This window comes from Giraffa tippelskirchi, chromosome 7 (genome assembly GCF_054371585.1).
Source record: "Giraffa tippelskirchi isolate mGirTip1 chromosome 7, T2T-mGirTip1v1.2.pri, whole genome shotgun sequence".
NCBI lineage: Eukaryota > Metazoa > Chordata > Mammalia > Artiodactyla > Giraffidae > Giraffa > Giraffa tippelskirchi.
The window spans coordinates 160,496,080-160,515,728 of record NC_137281.1 but is presented as its reverse complement, the minus strand read 5'-3'; the positions used below and the strand labels follow the sequence as shown (position 1 = coordinate 160,515,728).

The following is a 19,649-nucleotide window of genomic DNA, read 5'->3' as shown; positions in this document are numbered from 1 at the left end:
GAAGAGATGGCAAAGGAGACTGAGGGTCGAGGGCCCAGAGGAAATCAAGAGTGTTTGACCAAAAACCAATAGAAGTGGCTGTTTCAAGGAGGAGGTGTGGCCAGCAGTGTTGTGCTAGTGAAAGGTCAAGTAGCACAAGAACTGAAGAGGAGCCCTGGAGCTGGCCCCCAGGGGCGCTGGGTGATTTTAGCAAGAGCAGTGCCAGGCATGGTGGGGATGGAGGCCAGGCTGCAGTGGTTGAAGATAAACAGAAAGTGAGAAAGTGACAGTGTGAGTAGGTCAGTCTTTCAGTAGGTCCAGCGGATGTGCATCAAGAGCCCTTTGCTTTGCGTCATTTGCCTTTGTTTGGAACATGAAGCTGTTTCTCAGCTCAGCCGAGTGACTGAGTGAAGAGGGAAAAGGCAGAGGAGAAAGAGAGACGACCCTATTGTTTGAAGAGGTAGGTCCACAGCCCGCAGAATTGGCTTTTCAAAAATTACTTTTTGGGGACAAATAATTTAAGGCTTACGAAAAGTTGCAAAATAAAAACACTGCAGAGAATAGCCATGTCCCCTTTAGCCACATTCACTGACCGTTCGTACTTTACCCCGTCTCCCCTCTCATCAACACTTTCTGCCTCTTCACTGAGCTTCCGTAACCTCGGCACACTTACCGGGAGTTCGTATCGACGCCTGTCTTTACCGTCTCTGTAACAGAGTTGGACGTGACTTGGAGACTGAACAACAACCATCTACATTCCAGTGCTGTCACTTGATCTAATTATGTCCTTCAGGGCATCTTCCCTCATTTCAGACAGGAGTTAGTTCTTGGTATCATGTCTCTTTAGCGTCTTTTAAGCCAGGACATTTCTGTCGACTCTTTTTTTGTTTGCCTTTTTACAACATTGATTTTTTGAGGAAATAGCCCACTCTTCATTGTTTTTTCTTTTTTGTTTGTTTTTTTAAGGAATAGCCCTCCTCTCGTGTTTGCCTGACATTCCTCTGTCATTCGGTTGAGCTGTCGCATCCTCAGACAGAATTCTGTCCGGGTGACATGTGCTTCTCAGGGCACCATGTCTTGAGACACCAGATGTCTGTCTGTCTCTTGTAGCTGATATTAATTTTATCACCAGTCAAGATGTTGTCCAGTGTCTCCATTGTATTATTCCTCTTTATATTTCCTTCCCTTGCCACTCATCAGCAGCCTGTGGAGAGACGTGTTTGATGTTGCAAATATTGTGCTTCTCATCAACATCTCCCCCTGGATCTGGTATCCATTTATGATTCTTGTCTGATCCAGTTTTTGCCATATGGTTGCAAAGTAATGATTTTCTCATCCCAGGACTTCTTTCAGTTAGCCCTTGGCATTTTTACTATAAGCAAGAGACTTCCCGTCTTCTTGATTGATCAGTCTAGCTCTTTTATCACTATGGACTCATGAATTTGTATGCTTTCAATGATTTATAATTCATCCCTATACTTAATTGGGCTTCCCAGGTGGTGCTAGTGGTAAAGAATCTGCCTGCCAACGCAGGGGATGCAAGAGACGTGGATTTGACCCCTGGGTCAGGAAGATCCCCTGGAGGGGGAGATGGCAACCCGCTCCAGGGTTCTTGCCTGGAGACTCCCATGGACAGAGGAGCCTGGTGGGCCACAGTCTGTGGGGTTGCAGAGAGTGAGACACGACTGAGCGACTACGCTTGATTATTTCAGCGCTCAGCTCGTCGGACATTGGCCCTCGAGTGCCTCCTTGAGTTGGCTCCTGTGTCCTTTTGACTATATTTTTCTTTCTTTTTAAAAATCTTTTTGTTTATAAATTTTGGATATACAGAAGAGTTTAGTAGATTATTTTTTGGATACAAGTTTGTTATCCCATAGGCTTCCCTGGTGACTCAGACAATAAAGAATCTGCTTGTAAATGCTGGAGACTTGGGTTCGATCCCTGGGTTGGGAAGATCCCCTGGAGGAGGAAATGGCAATCCGCTGCAGGATTCTTGCCTGGAGACTCCCATGGACAGAGGAGCCTGGCGGGCTACAGTCCTTTGGGGTCGCAGAGAGTCGGTCACGGCTGAGCAGCTGACACTTCCACTTCTCACTTTGCTATCACATACTGAACATGACTTTTTGAACAACATTGCCTATAGAAGAAGGTGTTTCTGCCTTTTTTGTCTGTTTGTTTGTTTGCCTTTTTGAGGAGATAGCCCGCTCTTCACTGCTCCGTTGTTTTTTTTACTCCCTAACCTGATGACATTTTCCCAGGCTTTAAACTCCTTTTTGAAATTTTTCCCACCGTCAGAACATTCCAACATTCTTTCTTTGCTGTTCCATTTAGATGGTAAGTTCTTGGTGAGACCTTCCCTACCGTATTTTTTTCTGGGTTTCTAACCGTCCAGCCTAGAAGGAGTCCTGTCTTCTGGCAGAAGGATTTCTCGCATCTCTCCCGTTGTTGGGTTTCTCTCCTTGAGCTGCTCTGGGAGTCAGTGAGCGATGCTGGGTGCCGGCGTTCCCCTGCTCTTGTTTATGTAGCGTTTCTGCATCAACACGTGTAGCCTGCCAGAGGCGCTCTCACAGTCATCGTTCCCAGAGATTTTCTCCCTCGTGTGGGTTCTTTGATTCTGAATTAGAGATTTGACTTCACAAGGGAGGTTGTCTTTCCTTAACCAGTTATCTGGTGTACAAACAGGTATTATTCTGGAAGAAAGGTGGCCCGTGTTCTTTACAGGTGTGGTGAGCTCTCTGACATAGAGGCTGACCGCCGACAAAACCTCCCGCATTCCGTATCCTAAGATTCCCCCGGTGTGTATTATCTCACGTTTAGTAAGATATGCCTCATACACACACAAATGTGTGTCACATTCGTATGGTTTCTCTGTGGTAATTTGCTGTACACTGAAGTGTAAATTCTGGCAGAAGGTTTTTCCACCTTTACTGCATTCTAAAGGTTTCTCTGTTTTTAAAAAGTATCTATTTATTTGGCTGCCCCTGGTTTTAGCTGCAGCAAGAGAGGATCTTCAGTCTTTAGCTGCGGCATGTGGAATCTTGAGTTGCAACCTGCGGGATCTGGTTCCCTCAGCAGGGATGGAACCCTGGGCTCCCCCATTGCGACCATGGAGTCTCAGCCCCTGGACCACCAGGGAGGCCCCTAAAGGACTCTCCGGAGTGTGAGTGCTCCGATATGATGAGGATTGGTCTGTGGCAGAAGGATCTTCCAGGCATGCGGTTAGCAGTCTCCTCCGCTGTCCTCTCTCTTTTCCTGATGTTTGAGAGAGCACTGACCTGCGGCTGGAGACTGTAAATTTCATCAACATTTTCTCTCCTCCCCAAGTTCTCTGTGTTTAGCTATTCGGTCCTGTCCTATTCTTTGCAACCCCATGGACTGCAGCCCGCCAGGCTCCTCTATCCATGGGGATTCTCCAGGCAAGAACACTGGAGTGCTTGCCATTCCCTCCTCCAGGGGATCTTCCCCACAGGGATTGAACCCGGGTCTCCGGCATTGCAGGAAGACTCTTTACCATTTCAGCCACCAGAGAAGCCCCCCCCCCCCCCGCAAGTTCTCTAATGCTTGGCTTTGCACCTCCTGCAGAGACAGTTCTCACATGTTCACAGTCATGGAGCTTCCTTTTGATATTAGGTCTGATGTGCATTAAAGCTTTAAGGTTTGGACAGGAGATCCTCTGCATGTGCTACCTTCACGTGGTCTCTCCTGAACCCTAGTTCTCTTAAGTATAACGAAGAGCACCTTACTTTGGGACATTTTCTCAAATTCGTAGTGGCCTGATGGTTGCTTCAGAACTGGAGGCTTTCATCCTGAGAGTAGGCTGCCCTGTGAGGGCTTCCGACTTTGCTGATGTGCCCCCAGACCTGCTCTCATAGGCATGTCCCTCACATTTATTATCAGGGATATTACAGCTGCTGTCACATCCACTTCTCCATCAGATCGTTAGGATGCTTCCTGTCGCAGCATCTTTTCTGAAGAATCAATTTTTAAATATGTGGTTTTTCCAGTAGTCATGTATGGATGTGAGAGTTGGACTATAAAGAAACCTGAGCACCAAAGAATTGAAGCTTTTGAACTGTGGTGTTGGAGAAGACTCTTGAGAGTCCCTTGGACTGCAAGGAGGTCCAACCAGTCCATCCTAAAGGAGATCAGTCCTGGGTGTTCATTGGAAGGACTGATGTTAAAGCTGAAACTCCGATACTTTGACCACCTCATGTGAAGAGTTGACTCATTGGAAAAGACCCTGATGCTGGGAAGGATTGGGGGCAGGAGGAGAAGGGGACGACAGAGGATGAGATGGCTGGATGGCATCACCGACTCAATGGACGTGAATTTGAGTAAACTCTGGGAGTTGGTGATGGACAGGGAGGCCTGGCGTGCTGCGGTCCATGGGGTCGCAGAGTCGGACACGACTGAGCGACTGAACTGAACTGAGCTGAAGGTTGCAAACTGAATTAGCCATCCGAGAAATTCAGGGGAATACGGGTTGGAGGAGCAGGATCCGAGTGCAGGTGCTCAGAGCCTCGCTCCAGAATCACTGTGGAAGGCTTTCCCTCGTCTGCTGCCTTCCTGGCTTCCCCTTCCTCTCTGGTCCTGATGTCAGCGGCAAATTAACCTTCTCAAAGCACCATTTTCTTCTTGATTAGAGGGGTAGACTTACAGCCAGGATACTAACTTTCCAACCAGCTTCAATTCATGTCCCCTTGAAAGGGGAGACTCCAGAGCACAGACGTCCTTGGGAAAGTAAAAGAGCCAGTCTCGCAAGAAGTCACTGCTGCACTCTGAGTGCTGCTGACATAACAGTTTTCATGGCAACTGTTCAGTCCTGAAGCAATTCCAGGCCATCAACTCCTTCTTTTCTTCCTTTCAGTGACTTGAGTCACATTTAATGTTATTTATTTTTTAAAAATATTTATTTGGCTGTGTTGGATCTTAGTCTCGGCACGCGGGATCTTCGGTCTTTGTTGTGACACGCAGGCTATGTTTCAGTTGCGTCTTTGGTTGTGGCAGTTGGGATCTAGTTCCCTGACAAGGGATTGAACCCAGGCACCCACATCGGGAGCCATACCCACTGGACCACCAAGGAAGTCCCGAATTTTATTTTTCTTACGGGAAGAGTTTATACACAGATTCTTTTACCAAATATATTATCTCTCTCCTTAATGTTTTGATCCTAAAAAACTGAAATGTTGACCTTGGTCTTCTGGGAGCTATTTATTCATATAATCACCTTTCCAAAGTTCTTCTCTGTTGCTGCTGTTTAGTCAGTAAGTTGTGTCCAATTCTTTGCGACTCTGTGGACTATAGCCCACCTGGCTCTTCTGTCTGTGGGATTTCCCCAGGCAAGAATATCAGAGTGGGCTGCTATTTCCTTCTCCAGGGGATCTTCCTGACCCAGGGGTTGAACTCACGTCTCCTGTGTCTCCTGCATTGCAGGTGGATTCTCTACCTGCTGAGCCATCAGGAAGTCCTTCTGGGCAGCTGTGACTTGGAAACTCTCCCACTAGGTGTAGCTCTTCTTACATCTAGAAAAGGCCATGCCAGGTCTCCAACATGCCAGCCCACACAAGGGCCTATTGCTGCCCAGCTTCCCGGGGGAGGTCCAGGGTCACGTCCTGGATTGAACCTTACTGGGCAGAGCCCTGACAATGTACACGCTGCCAACAGTACTAAACCTTCACGCCAAAACTCTGCGTCCCTGGGTCTCTGTTTTATAAAAGGTGGGTCATCTCTATAGAGGCTCCTTGTGAAAATTAAGACGAACGAAAAGTTAAGTCAAAGTGATGAGGAGAATAGGCTATCGCAAGGAAAGTCACGCCAGGAGCGTTTGAGGGCAGCCGGAATGAATAGCAAAAAGGCACTAATGACATTTTTAATGCTTATAACCTAGCAAAGCAAGTGAGTATCAGCAAAAACTATTTAGGCACCAGGAACAAGGAGTTATATGATGCTAACAGGGGAGAGAAATCAAGCCCCTTGTTTAAGGCGCAACAGATCAGTGTTGGGTTGGTTCGCGTTCACACCGCGTGTGTGCGAGCTCGGTCACTCAGTTGTGTCCGACTCTTTGCGACCCCATGGACTGTGGCCTGCCAGGCTTCTTTGTCCGTGGGATTCTCCAGGCAAGATTGCTGGAGTGGGTTGCCATTCCTTCTCCAGGGGATCTTCTTGACCCAGGGATCAAACGCGTGACTCTGGTTTTTCCTGCATTGGCAGGCGGATTCTTTTACCACTGAGCCACCTGGTATTGCTGCCTCATTTTAGAGGGTTTTATTTCTGTTCTCTAAGAGTATAGAACATTTCATATCTTCTCTAACTATAGAAAATGAAAGAGGTTTGTATCTAGAAGAGCCTAGAAAATGGTCATATGTTGCCTTTTATCAAATGAGTAAACTGAACTCCAGGGAGTAATAAAAAATCTTAATCCTGGCATTTGGTGGTTCTTTATTGGTTTAAAATACTTTTACATGTGTTACAGTATTTATTGTTATTACAGATAATAATTATAGCTTTGATTCCTGGAACACTTACCATGTGCAGATGCTATGATGAATATTATGCAGGGATTGGTTGTTAAAATTAACACAGCTCTGTGTTAGCATTCCCTTGTGGCTCAGCTGGTAAAGAATCTGCCTGCAGTGCTGGAGCCCTGGGTTTGATCCCTGGGTTGGAAAGATCCTCTGGAGAAGGGAAAGGCTACCCACTCCAGTGTTCTGGCCTGGAGAATTCCATAGACTACAGACCATGGAGTCGCAAAGAGTCGGACACGACTGAGCCACTTTCACTTTCATGTCAGGATTATCTCCTTTTATAAGTTAAAATGATCCTGAAGCTTACAGAGGTTAAGTAATCTGCACAGGTGGTACAGCTAGCTAGCATGTAGCATTCCACAGTAGTGTGATCTGTAAGTTTACCCTCACAACCATGTGATAATGGGTGATGTTAATAGTGCCATGGGTCATATTAGTCATTGTGATGGAGCTGAGGCCAGCCTTCACTGTCCTAGGAACTCAATGAATGAATGAGTCGAAATCAGGAGTGGATCAGTACACAAAAGACAAGCCACAAGGCTCTGTGCCGTCGCTAGAGGTTGATGTCAGATTTGCTCCTGAGGGTCCAGAGCAAAAAGAGAGTCACAGTACAGCGATCAGCATCCACACCATAGAAACTACTTTTCCGGAGAGACGTAGTCTTCCCTGACGTAGGGTGTTTCCCCCACGATGTCTCATAGAGAAGACTGATGAGTGGACGTTGATGTCTGGAAACAGTTCAAGAAATACAGTCGTAAACGGTAAAGTTTCCTGAACTTTCTTCACTGTATGTTTGCTCAGTTGCTTCAGGTGGGTCCGACTCTTGGTGACCCCATGGACTCTGAGCCCGCCAGGCTCCTCTGTTCAAGGGGTTCTCCAGGCAAGACTACTGGAGTGGGTTTCCATGCCCTCCCGCAGGGGATCTCCCCGACCCAGGGGTCCGTCCCATGTCCCTCGTGTCTCCTGCATTGGCAGGCAGGTTCTTTACCACTAGCGCCCTCTGGGAAGCCCTTCTTCAGTGTGGGCCAGTGGTTTAATGCCACATGTGTCTGGGCAGTTCTGTGAAGGGCAAGGCCACGGGTGATCTCAGATGGTTTGACTTCATTGTGGGATGATTGTAGATCATCTTATATGAATAACAACAGCTAAGATTATGAGACTTTGGCTTAATCTGCCCAGTGTACGTTGCCCCCACTGAATCCACAAACAGCTGTCTGGGCGTTTTTAATCCCAGATCCGTATAACATATGCTTGGGGAGGAAAATCAAAACAAAGAACATCAGAATTTTGTTTCCACTGGGTGATTAGATCATGCTTTATTCCCCCCGCCCCCTTTCTTTCTGTTTTCTTATATGGTTTCCCTTTCAAAACAAGGAACACACTTTACTTTCATACCTAACAGGAAAAAAAGCTTTCTAGGAGCTTACCTTTAATCTTCAACTTTAAGCGATGGAAAAATTGAAGAAATTGATTCATCACGATGGTGATTATGGACTGTTTGTCTCAGTCATGCTATCCAGGATCAGTTTAATTGAAAAATAATCTGTGTATGGTGAGGTTAATGACTTTTGTTTGTTGCTATCTCATCTGAGTTGTTTTGAGCAAGATCATTGACTATTAAAAGTATTCTTTTCCTAAATTTGAACGTCCACTTTCTAGTTTTTTATCCTATGTTGTAAACACTTGTGTGTGTCTGTTTTGTGTCTATTTTGTGGTCTCCGGCTTCTCCCTGAGGACCTGAGGCCACAGTATAGCAGATGTAGCTGGTGCTTGACTTCAGCTTTTGACTCACTTTGTTCTTTTCTGGTGTTGGGAAGCACGTGCATGTTATGGGGGTGGTTTCGCTGCTCTGGCGTGTCCAGTCCTTCGCGACCCCGACAGGCTCCCCCGTCCCTGGAGTCTCCCGGCCAGGCACTGGGGTGGGTGCCGTTTCCTTCTCCAGGGATCTTCCTGACCCAGGAATCAAACCTGGGTCTCCCGCATTGCAGCAGGTTCCTTCCTGACTGAGCTATGCACGTTACACTGACCTTGAAATCCTAGGACCATTTTGTTGTTGTTTGGTTGGTTTTTGGCTACCCCCAAGGCATGTGGGATCTTACTTTCCCAATCAGGGATCGAACCCACACACCCTGCATTGAAAGTGTGGAGTCTTAACCACTGGTTGTGGCTGTTCAGTCGCTCAGTCGTGTCTGACTCTTTGCGACCCCGTGGACTGCAACACTTCAGCTTCCCTGTCCATCACCATCTCCCAGAATTTGCCCAAGTTCACATCCATCGAGTCGGTGATGCCATCCAACCATCTCATCCTCTGTCGTCCCCTTCTCCTCCCACTTTCAATCTTTCCCAGCATCAGGGTCTTTTCCAATGAGTCAGCTCTTCACATCAGGTGGCCAAAATATTGGAGTTTCACCTTCAACATCAGTCCTTCCAAAGAGTATTCAGGATTGATTTCCTTTAGGATGGACTGGTTGGATCTCCTTGCAGTCCAAGGGACTCTCAAGAATCTTCTCCAACACCATAGTTCAAAAGCATCAATTCTTCAGCGCTCTACCTTCTTTATTGTCCAGCTCTTAACCACTGGACTGCCAGGGAAATCCCCTCTAGGACCGTTCCTTTTATGGTATCATTCACAGATATGCACCCCTAACTAATGTATCTAATTCCCCATTTAAAGAGGCTAAGTTTCTTTGTAGGGGTAGAAAAGAATTAACAGTCACAGACACTGACCTAAAGACATGTTTTAAAAATGTAATATGATCAGTTCAGTCGCTCAGTCGTTTCTGACTCTTTGCAACCCCATGGACTGCAGCACACCAGGCTTCCCTGTCCATCACCAACTCCTGGAGCTTGCTTAAACTCATGTCCATCATGTCAGTGATGCCATCTAACCATCTCATCCTTTGTCGTCCTCTTCTTATAAGCCTTCAATCTTTCCCAGCATCAGGGTCTTTTTCAGTGAGTGAGTTCTTCACATCAGGTGGCCAAAGTATTAGAGTTTCAGCTTCAGCATCAGTCCTTCCAATGAACACCCAGGACTGATGTCCTTTAGAATGGACTGGTTGGATCTTCTTACTGTCCAAGGGACTCTCAAGAGTCTTCTCTAACACCGCAGCTCAAAAGCATCAATTCTTCAACACTCAGCTTTCTTTATAGTCCAACTCTCACATCCATACATGACTGCTGGAAAATCCATAGCCTTGACTAGACGGACCTTTGTCAGCAAAGTAATGTCTCTGCTTTTTAATATGCTGTCTAGGATGGTCATAGCTTTTCTTCCAAGTAATATGTCATAGGGAAGATGAAAGAAGTATTGTTACTTTCGTGACGGCCAGATGTCACATGAGCACCACAGACAAGAAGGCCTCTAAGAATTTCGAGAGAGTGGCCCTCGCTTGCTGCCCGGGGTGTGGGCCTGAGCCGGCTGTGGGGGGCTGGGTGGAGTCTGGGAAGGTGGAGAAGCACAGAGAACGGGTGACAGTGTCCAGCTCGTCCTGCGGCTCCTGGCGGCCCTGTGCCCTGCTGGTGCCAGCGTGCCTGCAGACCGAGGCCTGCACAGTCCCTCCCCGCACAGACGTTGCCTGTCTTGTCTCTAGACTGTGCCCAGGTGTTCGTTAGCGGTGGAGAGGAGGGGCTGTGTCACTCACTCTCTGTTGCTGGCAGTGCAAAGCCCAGGTCACACTTTCTCCTCTGCAGGGCTCTTTCCGCGTGCCAGCCCGTGGAGTTCCTCCCACAGACCCCCCTTCCCCCATGTGTCCCTCTTCTTTCAGATCCCCGCCCCTCATTTTACGGCACCCCTCTTCCCGGCACCCCTTTCCAGTTTCATACCCGAGGTCTGTAGAGTCAAAGCTGTGGTTTTTCCAGTAGTCATGTGCGGATGTGAGAGTTCGGCCATAAAGAAGGCTGAGCGCTGAAGAATTGATGCTTTTGAACTGTGGTGCTGGAGAAGACTCTTGAGAGTCCCTTGGACTGCAAGGAGATCCAACCAGTCCTTCCTAAAGGAGATCAGTCCTGGGTGTTCATTGGAAGGACTGATGTTGAAGCTGAAGCTCCAATACTTTGGCCACCTGATGCGAAGAGCTGACTCACTGGAAAAGACCGTGATGCTGGTAAAGATTGAGGGCAGGAGGAGAAGGGGACGACAGAGGATGAGAGGGTTGGATGGCATCACCGACTCAGTGGACATGAGTTTTAGTAAACTCTGGGAGTTGGTGATGGACAGGGAGGCCTGGCATGCTGTGGTCCACGGGGTCGCAGAGTTGGAAAGGACTTGGCGACTGAACAAGAACAATAGCAGAGCGCCCTCAGCTGTCATCCTGTTGATATCAAGTCCCGCTGGAAACAGAATGCACCCTCCTTGGAACCTTTTTACCTGCTACACCAGCATGGAGTACGGTGTGTACCTATGAATGAATGGTGTTCAGAGTGAGTGACCCTGGTGGAAGCTGGGAGCTGGGAAGGGGGAGATTTAAGGACCAGTTTGCCTGGAAAGAATAATGAAGCTTTAAATTCCAGAATAAGGTATCAGGACTTGGCACTATTAATGCTGAGGAACCTTTGAAGGTTTATGAGCAGGAGATGTACTTAATAAAACAGGTAGTGATTGCTGTCCACGTTTGATAGAAATAAGGTCTTATTTGTTCAGATTTCCCTCTTCTGCTGTAACCTGTTTTCACTCTTCCTCTTTGTTTTCCTCCCAACGATATAGTAAAACTTGATTTCTTCCATTAAGACAAATTCTTTTCTCTTCATTCCCCTACTCTTAAGCATGTGGATGGAAGAAAATATTAGTCCTCTGAATTTCCTTTCCCATCTTACTGTGACAGCTCGCCACTGTTGATGCTGTGAAAGTCCTTCTGTCCTTACAGTGTATTTATGAGCACACATTATATCCTTTTTTTTTTCCCCCTCTGCATGGCTGCCAAAGGTCATAATCTAAATTTTATTTCTCAAACTAGAAAAGGCTTGCATTATAGCTTTTAAAAGCCCACTTAATCCTTTTAAGCCCTCATTTTTAGGCATTTTCAGTCCCTGGAAAAAATTAATATATGGCCCAATGAATGGGAGCCCTACCTTTTCTACTAAATCTCAGACCAGATCTCCAGTCTAACTAACTTGGCATTTCTGTCATTCTCTCCTTCCTCTCCTGGGTTTAAGCTTGCTGTGATAGCCAAAAACGAGATGATTGCATTTTCAAGAGGGTTTCTCTCTGCACGGTGACCCTGAAACTCAGAACTGTGAGCCACACAAAAAAAAGAAAAAAAAACTTTCAAGGAAAAATGTGTATGGATTTATTGTACTTTTTGAATATATCTACCCCTGTGGTGAAAGATGATTACCATCCTAGGAAATTGCTTAAAAACAAAAAAGGAGAAAAGATAGCATTTCTTTATAAGATATATCTCTATGACATGTATTAAGTAGCTTGGAAAGGAATGTATACATTCATTATAGAACATGAAGAGTCCGTTTGCCAAGAGTCGTTTATTAGATGGAATGCAATGCTCTCCGTGGAGTGGGAGATGCACAGAGCTGCAGCGTCTGGAAGGATTCATGAAGATCGTTGGCCCCAGTGGTCTTTAAGGCAGGATCCTCAATCCTGCATCCTCCCTGTTGGGGCACTTCCAGGGGCTGCTGGAGAGGGAAGCCTGGGGAGCCCACCTCCTTGCACACTGAATGCCTTGCCTTCATCTTTATGCAGTGGGATTTCCTGTTTTTATAAAGAAGAACCTTTCCTACAGCTAAAAAAAAAAAAAGTCTGAGAACCACTGATAGAGTCCATTTACCCAGTTTTTTAAAATTCATTTTTAATTGGAGGATAATTGCCTCAGAGTGTTGTGTGGGTTTCCACCGGACATTTACATAATCAGCCGTAGGTATACACAGGGCCCTCCCTCCTGAGCCGCCCCGCCCTGCCCCACCCCGCCCCTGTGGGTGGTCGGGGGCACCAGGCTGAGCTCCCCGTGTGACACGGGGGTTCCCCTTTGCTCTCTGTTCCACTTACCGTCGTGTGTATATTTCAGTGCGACTCGAGACTCATCTCACCCTCTCCTACTCCCGCTGTGTCCATAACTCTGTTCTCCGAGTCTCTATTACCTGCCCTAGGCAATTTTTGAACACCTTCTGGAGATTAATAAGAAACAGAAACACATAGGTCCATGTGATTCCTATTGTTATGGCCTTAACATGTAACTACAGCAAAGTGTATTTATGTAACTTTTATCATTAGAAAAGTCAACACAGAAGACTCAACCTTGTATTTGGAATTAGAAGGTTCTGAACACTCTCTTTCACTCCAGGGGTGGACACAGATAATGCATTTAGAGTTATGGCCAGTCTTTGTGAAGTGGTAATTTTAGGTTCGAATACCGTGACAGCAGGTGGAGCTGGTAGTAGCAGCTGTAGTTCTAGGCCATTTAAAGAGCAGTAAGACATTTAGAACTTTCATTAAGGTGTTTGCATCACAGAGCTGTAGGAATAACCAGGCTTTATACATTGGCCTTGGAAAGTGATCATGCTCCTGCAGCATGAGCGCTCAGCTGAATGGAAACTGCCCTATCCTTTCTGGAAAAGAAACTTGCATTGGCATTGAATGCATTTGCATGTGTTGTCATTGAAGATTAAGACAAGTTAAAGGTGGGCATGGGGAATGAGGCTATAGAGTATGTTTATGTGGCTTGATGTTGACTTAAAAACACAAGGTATATGATCCTGTGGGAAAATAGTATGAATGAACGTGATTACATATATGGGGTTATTTGTATTGTTAGGTTCTTTCTTCTTCTTTTTTTGGCAATGCCATGAGGCTTGTGGCATCTTAGTTCCCCGATCAGGGATCTAACCCAGGCCCCCTGCATTAGAAGCTCAGAGTCTTAACTACGGAATTGTCAGAGAAGTCCCGCTTCTTTTTAAGTGGTAATAAGCATTGCAGTTGAAACCCACATATACTTTCTCCTAGGAAATAGTAAAGAACATTTGCTTTTTATCCCAAGATTATGAAATAAAGACCTGACTATACAGCTCCAAATAGTGGTCAGTCTTCTGGGGAAGGAATTTCAAAGGTAGTCCCGCTCATGTGCCTTTTTCCCTGTGAATCTCCCGCTCATGTGCCTTTTTCCCTGTGAATCTCCCGCTCCTGTGCCTTTTCCCTGTGAATCTCCCGCTCCTGTGCCTTTTCCCTGTGAATCTCCCGCTCCTGTGCCTTTTCCCTGTGAATCCGCATCATATACTGAACAATGCGGCTGTGCTTTCTTTCCTAATCATTTCCCAAAATCAGATGCAATAAGTGAAGAGCAAATACTATGCATGTATTTCCTTTCCCTCTGAAGTTTGTTTTTTACTGTATTGAGAAATTGGGGTTTCTAAAATGATGATTTTGCTGGCCGTGTGATTAAATAGTGACCTACTTTTGGGGATTAGTGTCCAGAGTTATAACAGCATTTAAAACACACATTTTAATGCTTTTTGCTGAAAACTATAATAGAAAAAATGTCTTCTGGTGGCGCTAGTGATAAAAATCCCACCTGCCAATGCAGTAGACGAAAGAGATGCGGGTTCAATCCCTGGGTCGGGGAGATCCCGTGGGAGGGCATGGCTACCCACTCCAGTCTTCTTGCCTGGAGAATCCCATGGACAGAGGAGCCTGGCAGGCTGCAGTCCATGGGGTCACAGAGAGTTGGTCATGAGAGAAGTGACTTAGCATGCACGCATGACTGTGTTCACTTATTCAGCGTGTGAGGACGGCTCCTACAAGCAAAATACCTCCCTAAACACTGGGGATAAATTTGACAACAGCGCTTCTCTCAGCGGGTCTCAGGTAAACGTGCAGCAGATAATTACCAGGGGACCCATGAGAGTGGAGCGGTATCATTGCACGTCTGACTGCCACGGAGGAACGCGGTCCAGATGCTCATTCCCCACAGTGCACCTTTACTGAGCACAGGCCAAGCGCTCCGGTAGTTGCGAGGAGACACGCCTGTTGCCCAAAGCGTCTGCTGCTACTCGTTCTTGCCTTTCACTCTTGCTTGTCCCCAAAGCGTCAAACCGCTAGCATCTCCAAATCACCACTGCATCTCTCTGCCACCCCCACTTGCTTCCCCTCGTCTTTCCCGTCTCTTTAAATGACTCCTCAGACCTCCACTCGAGCCGGAACCTAGGGCTTGTCCTTGGCGTCTTCTTTCTCACGCTCGTGTCTAGCCCTTCATCGTCTCTGCAGTCTGCCTGGAACCTTCCATTGCTCTCAGGTCCTGCTGCTGGCCCCCTCCTGACCACCTGTCTGGCTGGTAGGAGCCTAAGGACTCTCCTTTTCTCTATTTGGCTTTCTCCCTAGTCGTTTTTCAAAACAATAGCCAGAGAGATCTTTCTAAGTCAGATCTTGTCATGTGTCAGTTCGGACTTCTCACTTGACTTCCTATTGCAACCGAACTAAAAGCCGTGCTTTCCTGTTCCAGCCCCGCCCCCCCAGCCGCAGGGGCCTGGTTTCCTTTCCTGCGCTTCCCGCCCTGTGGCGGGCACTGCTCGTTCCACCGCAGGGAGTGCTCTTCTGATCCTTTAGCCAGTTGCTACCTTCTTATCATTTAGATCTTAGTGAAAGGGTGTTGCTGAACCACGAAAGACGGGATTCTTGGCCTCCTGAGAAAAATTCAACCCGGGGCCAGAGACAAGGCTTGATTCCTCCGAGCTTTTGTGTAATAAAGTTTTATTAAAGTATAAAAGAGATAGAGAAAGCTTCTGACGTAGACATCAGAAGGGGGCAGAAAGAATACTCCCTGCTAGTCTTTAGCTGGATGCTATATAGCTACTAGCAGTCTGTTAATTAAGGAAAGGAAATGTCTGAAATCTCAGAGAATGGCACTAGGCCCCTCACCCACTAGATGCATTTTGAGATAACACTGGCACCAGTGGAGTCATCCCGAGCCAGGCAGGTTTCCATACAGACGTATAGCATAGTGGTTTGGGGAACCACTTGAAGACGCAGTCTGGGGTAAATGCATAGCTTATTAACACGGCTTCAGACAAACATTCCCATGAGGAAAATGCATTGGTGAGCTCAAGGTTTGCAACACTGGTTTGTTTCTTCCTGCTGCTTCAGAGAGAGAGAAAAAATGTCTGACGCTTGCAGCCCGTTCCCTCCATTTGGAGACGCCTGGCCTTCCTGCTTACCCTCTTACTAGCCTAGGTGTTACCTCCTCTGAGAGATCTCTTCTTCACCAGAATCCACTCTACAGGACTATTTCTTTTTGTTTGTTTGTTTTCATGGTAATTGTAATTCATTGATATTATTTCAGTTCCTGTTTTATCATTTGGTATACAGTTTAAGGGCTTTTACTTAAGTAGGGGGGGAAATTGCTCTTCTTACATTTATTGACTTACGTTTTACTGGAGTGTGATCGCTTTACAACGTGCGTTGGCTTCTGCTGCACAAGTGAGGCAGCTCCAAGTGTACATCCAGCCCCCCCCCCGGACCCCCCCCATCCTGCCTTCTGTTGTCCCCCTCTTTGCTCAGGTCGTGGTTTGCCGTTATTTATATGTTTGTAATCGAACCTGCATAGTCTCTATCTCCCCCAATAGACCAGTGACTCCCTTGGCACTGGAGTTCTGTATTTTCTCTTTTCCCTTCTATTTCCAGAGCTTAACACAGTGCCTGGCTCACAGTCGGAGCTAGAGTTATAAAAGGATCATTTAAACACATAAAGATAGATTGGCTTTTTTTTTTTTTTTTTTTTCCGATGTGGACCATTTTTAAAGTCTTTATTGAATTTGTTACAGTTTTGCTTCTGTTTTATGTTTTGGTTTTTTGGCCTCGAGGAATGTGGGATCTTGGTTCCTGACCACGGGTTGAAACTGCACCCCTTACATTGGAAGGTGAAGTCTTTACCATTGGACCACCAGGGAAGTCCCCAAGAGAGACTTTTTAAAATTCCTAAATCTTTAACTACAAATAAAAAAACTGGAAAATTTAGAAAACTATTTTGTACTTAAAAGAAAAATTGAAACTATTTTGGGAACTGTATGTAGCTCAGCATACCTCACCAAAAGCAAAAGGGTGCAAGTCCTTAAAAATTAGCACATGGTTACTGTGTGATTTGGGGCTATTTTTAAAAGAGTGATAAATTTTAAAATGGAAATCCTGACTTATAAAAACGAACTGCTCTTTTTATATATTTAGGGCTCAGTTCACTAAAACGTTTAAATTCTTGGCTTCACTCTTAGATCACATTAGAATTCATTTTAATAGACATCATGAGCGCAGTATCCAGTCTCCTGTGATCACGCTGGGCTCTTTTATTATGAGAATCGCAGGAAGCAGAGCCTGAGGCTGCGGAACAGTCATGGGGTGCCCCTAAGGCTGGGCACACTGCCAGCTCTATTGTTTATGGGGTGTTGCTCCACCTCTATCTGTGCTGTGAGGTTGGTATTGACTTTTGAGAAACTGCTTCTTCGCCCCACTCTCCCAGCTGGAAAAAAACCTGTTGTAATGACATCTGGCTAGGAAAAAAGGGATCAAAGACACCCGAGGAAAGAAGAATGAGGAGACTTTGTTTCATAAGTAGTTTTAGCCCTGTCCATCAGATCTGTTAGAGGGACTGTCCCCCTTTTTCATGGTCATCATCTCTACTCCCAGAAGCAGCTCAGGGAGCTCCTGAAGCATCTACCACGTTTGTTGTCAGTTGCTAATGTGGAGCTGACTTGGCTTTTAACAAAATGCCTCTTCAGCTTCAGAGATCTGTATGAATGAATACTGCTTACCAAAATCAAGGTAACATTTGTGGGTGGTAGTATCACTTTCCATTTATGTCGACAGCTCAGCTGGTAAAGAATCCGCCTGCAACGCAGGAGACCTGGGTTTGATTCCTGCGTTGGGAAGATCCCCTGGAGAAGGAAAAGGCTACCCACTCCAGTATTCTTGGGCTTCCCTTGTGGCTCAACTGGTGAAGAATCTGCCTGCAGTGTGGGAGACCTGGGTTTGATCCCTGGGTTGGGAAGATCCCCTGGAGAAGGGAAAGGCGACCCACTCCAGTGTTCTGGCCTGGAGAATCCCATGGACTATACAGTCTGTGGGGTCACAATGAATCGGACATGACTGAGCAGCTTTCACTTTCACTTTTTTCTTAAAGAGAAAGACAATCATTTTTGGTAAACTCGTTTTTTTTTCCAATTTTTAGGGATACGACTTAAGGAGTTTTTAGACATCATAAGGAAAAAGAAGGACGCTCAACTGTATCGCAATGAAGTAAGACACATCTTTACGGCTTTTGACAGGCACTGTAAGTATCTTTAAAGTGTTTGGGTATAAAAAATCGCTGTTAAGGAACTGTGGATGGGAACATATACTCAGTAAATATGGGGCTGGTCAAGAAGTTCATTCAAGTTTTTCCATAACATCTTATAGAACCCAAACTAACTTTTTGGCCAACCCAATAAAATAATATACTTGGAAGATTATTTTACTGTATTCATTAGCTATTACGGTAGATGTTGGTATACATTTTTTTTGCTCCATCACAACCTTAATTCTTGACCTTTAACAATGAATGAAATAGCATTAGCAGTAATCTGATGGTACTTACGATTTGCTTACATTTTAACGGGGACATCAGAAGGGCTGGCCACATGGGAATATAGGTGAAGTGCCACTTATGGAAGTTTGGGAGACCACGGGGCCTTTTTCTCTGACTCCTCCTTTGACCCACATGTGATTGGAGGTATTGTTTTCCCACGCTGGGGTGGCCGAGAAGAGTGGCTTTGGACCCACTCCTCACAGAACGCAGGGTTGAAAGACTCGTGGAGTCCAGGTTTGGTGCTTTGGCTTCTGTAATGATTTTCCTCTAAATAATAATACAGTTCTAAAACCAAGCAAGAAAAAACATGTGCGTTTTGAAGAATGAATTGTTTTGGCAGTTCACAAGGACTGGAAGCCTGCTGCCGTTACTGCAGCGTTGCCTCCTGGTGCTCTCCCTGGGGCTCATGGAGTCAGCAAGTGATGGGGCTGGGAGAAAGCTTTGGGGGCGTCTGGGACTGTACGGTGTCACTACAGTAATCCAGTGATCCAGTGAGACAGTCTCAGATTACCTGACATGTGAAATCAGCTACAGATTACTGCTTTTCTCCTAGTTATATGTTAAAGTCTCATGCAAATATTATGGCTGAAATAGCAGTTCACAGGACTTTTAGTAGTACATGAATGTTATGTATTCTGCTTTCAAATAGATCGTGGATATTTAACTCTGGAAGATTTCAAAAAAGCATTTAAGCAGGTGGCTCCCAAGTTATCAGAAAGGATTATTCTCGAGGTATTCAGGTAAGGCCTCAGCGTCTTTATTCATACACGCCCTTGTTTTACCGTTTGCTTGTAGAAGTTTTTGGTTTTACGGAGAACACTCATTTATGCTTGTTTTTCACTAGTGGATGTTTTCATCTCACAGGATATTGTCATGGTCCAGGAGAGAATTTTATAGTTAGCTGTTAGTCCATCACAGCCTGGACAGTGGGCCCTAAAGTGGGTGGAGTGGTTACATACCAGGAAGGTGCAAAAATCATTTGTTCATAGGGGTGGAGTAGGAACTATGTATAGAAACTATACACTTCTTTGTATAGTGATGTTTTGGCCAAACCTGCCCCCTCAAAGCTTTATCAATATTAACATGGGTGCTGGTGTTCTCCCGTGGTCTACGTTCCATCAGACACAGGTCACAGACAGTCTTTGAGTGGTGTGGAGAATGGAGTTGGGTTAATCAGTGGTGGCCCCTCCTTTGTTGGTTTTCAAAGTGGTAGTTCATGCACACCTGAGAAAGTAGACTTAAAGATTATATTTACATCATCTTTGTAAACTAATCCTGACAAAATGGGCACGTGGTTTAAAAGCAGTTTCTGTGAGGAAACTGCAGGTTGAAAGTAGTGTAAGGGGTGTCAGCACATGCTGCCGTGAGAAAACGACAGACCTGCCTCTACTCTGACTGCTAACACGAGCTCCTCCTCAACCCTGCTACCAAGCATGTTAATTAGAGTTCAGTCCAGCATTAAACACAAGAAAACCCAAGATAACAAAGCTCAAAAAAGAGAGCCATGAACACAGGGCAGTGCAGGGCGGACTGAGGGCAGCACAGTTGGGAAGGACCCAGATTCTTGCCCTTTTGTTCTGGCTGCCTC

The 19,649-nt window shown here is 45.9% G+C and overlaps 1 protein-coding gene across 27 annotated transcripts in view; it reads left to right on the top strand.

Moving 5' to 3' along the window:
• The window catches only part of EFCAB11 (EF-hand calcium binding domain 11), a 221,690-nt gene that overhangs the window by 6,818 nt on the left and 195,223 nt on the right, over nt 1-19,649 (top strand). For all 27 annotated transcript variants that reach the window (XR_014059731.1, XR_014059732.1, XR_014059730.1 and 24 more), the window contains exons 4-5: nt 17,666-17,767; nt 18,711-18,801. Coding sequence is in view for 17 of the 27 variants with exons in the window: in XM_081510835.1 (XP_081366961.1) it covers nt 17,666-17,767; nt 18,711-18,801 (193 nt within the window). In the remaining 10 variants the exon portion in view is untranslated. The remainder of the gene's footprint in view (nt 1-17,665; nt 17,768-18,710; nt 18,802-19,649) is intronic.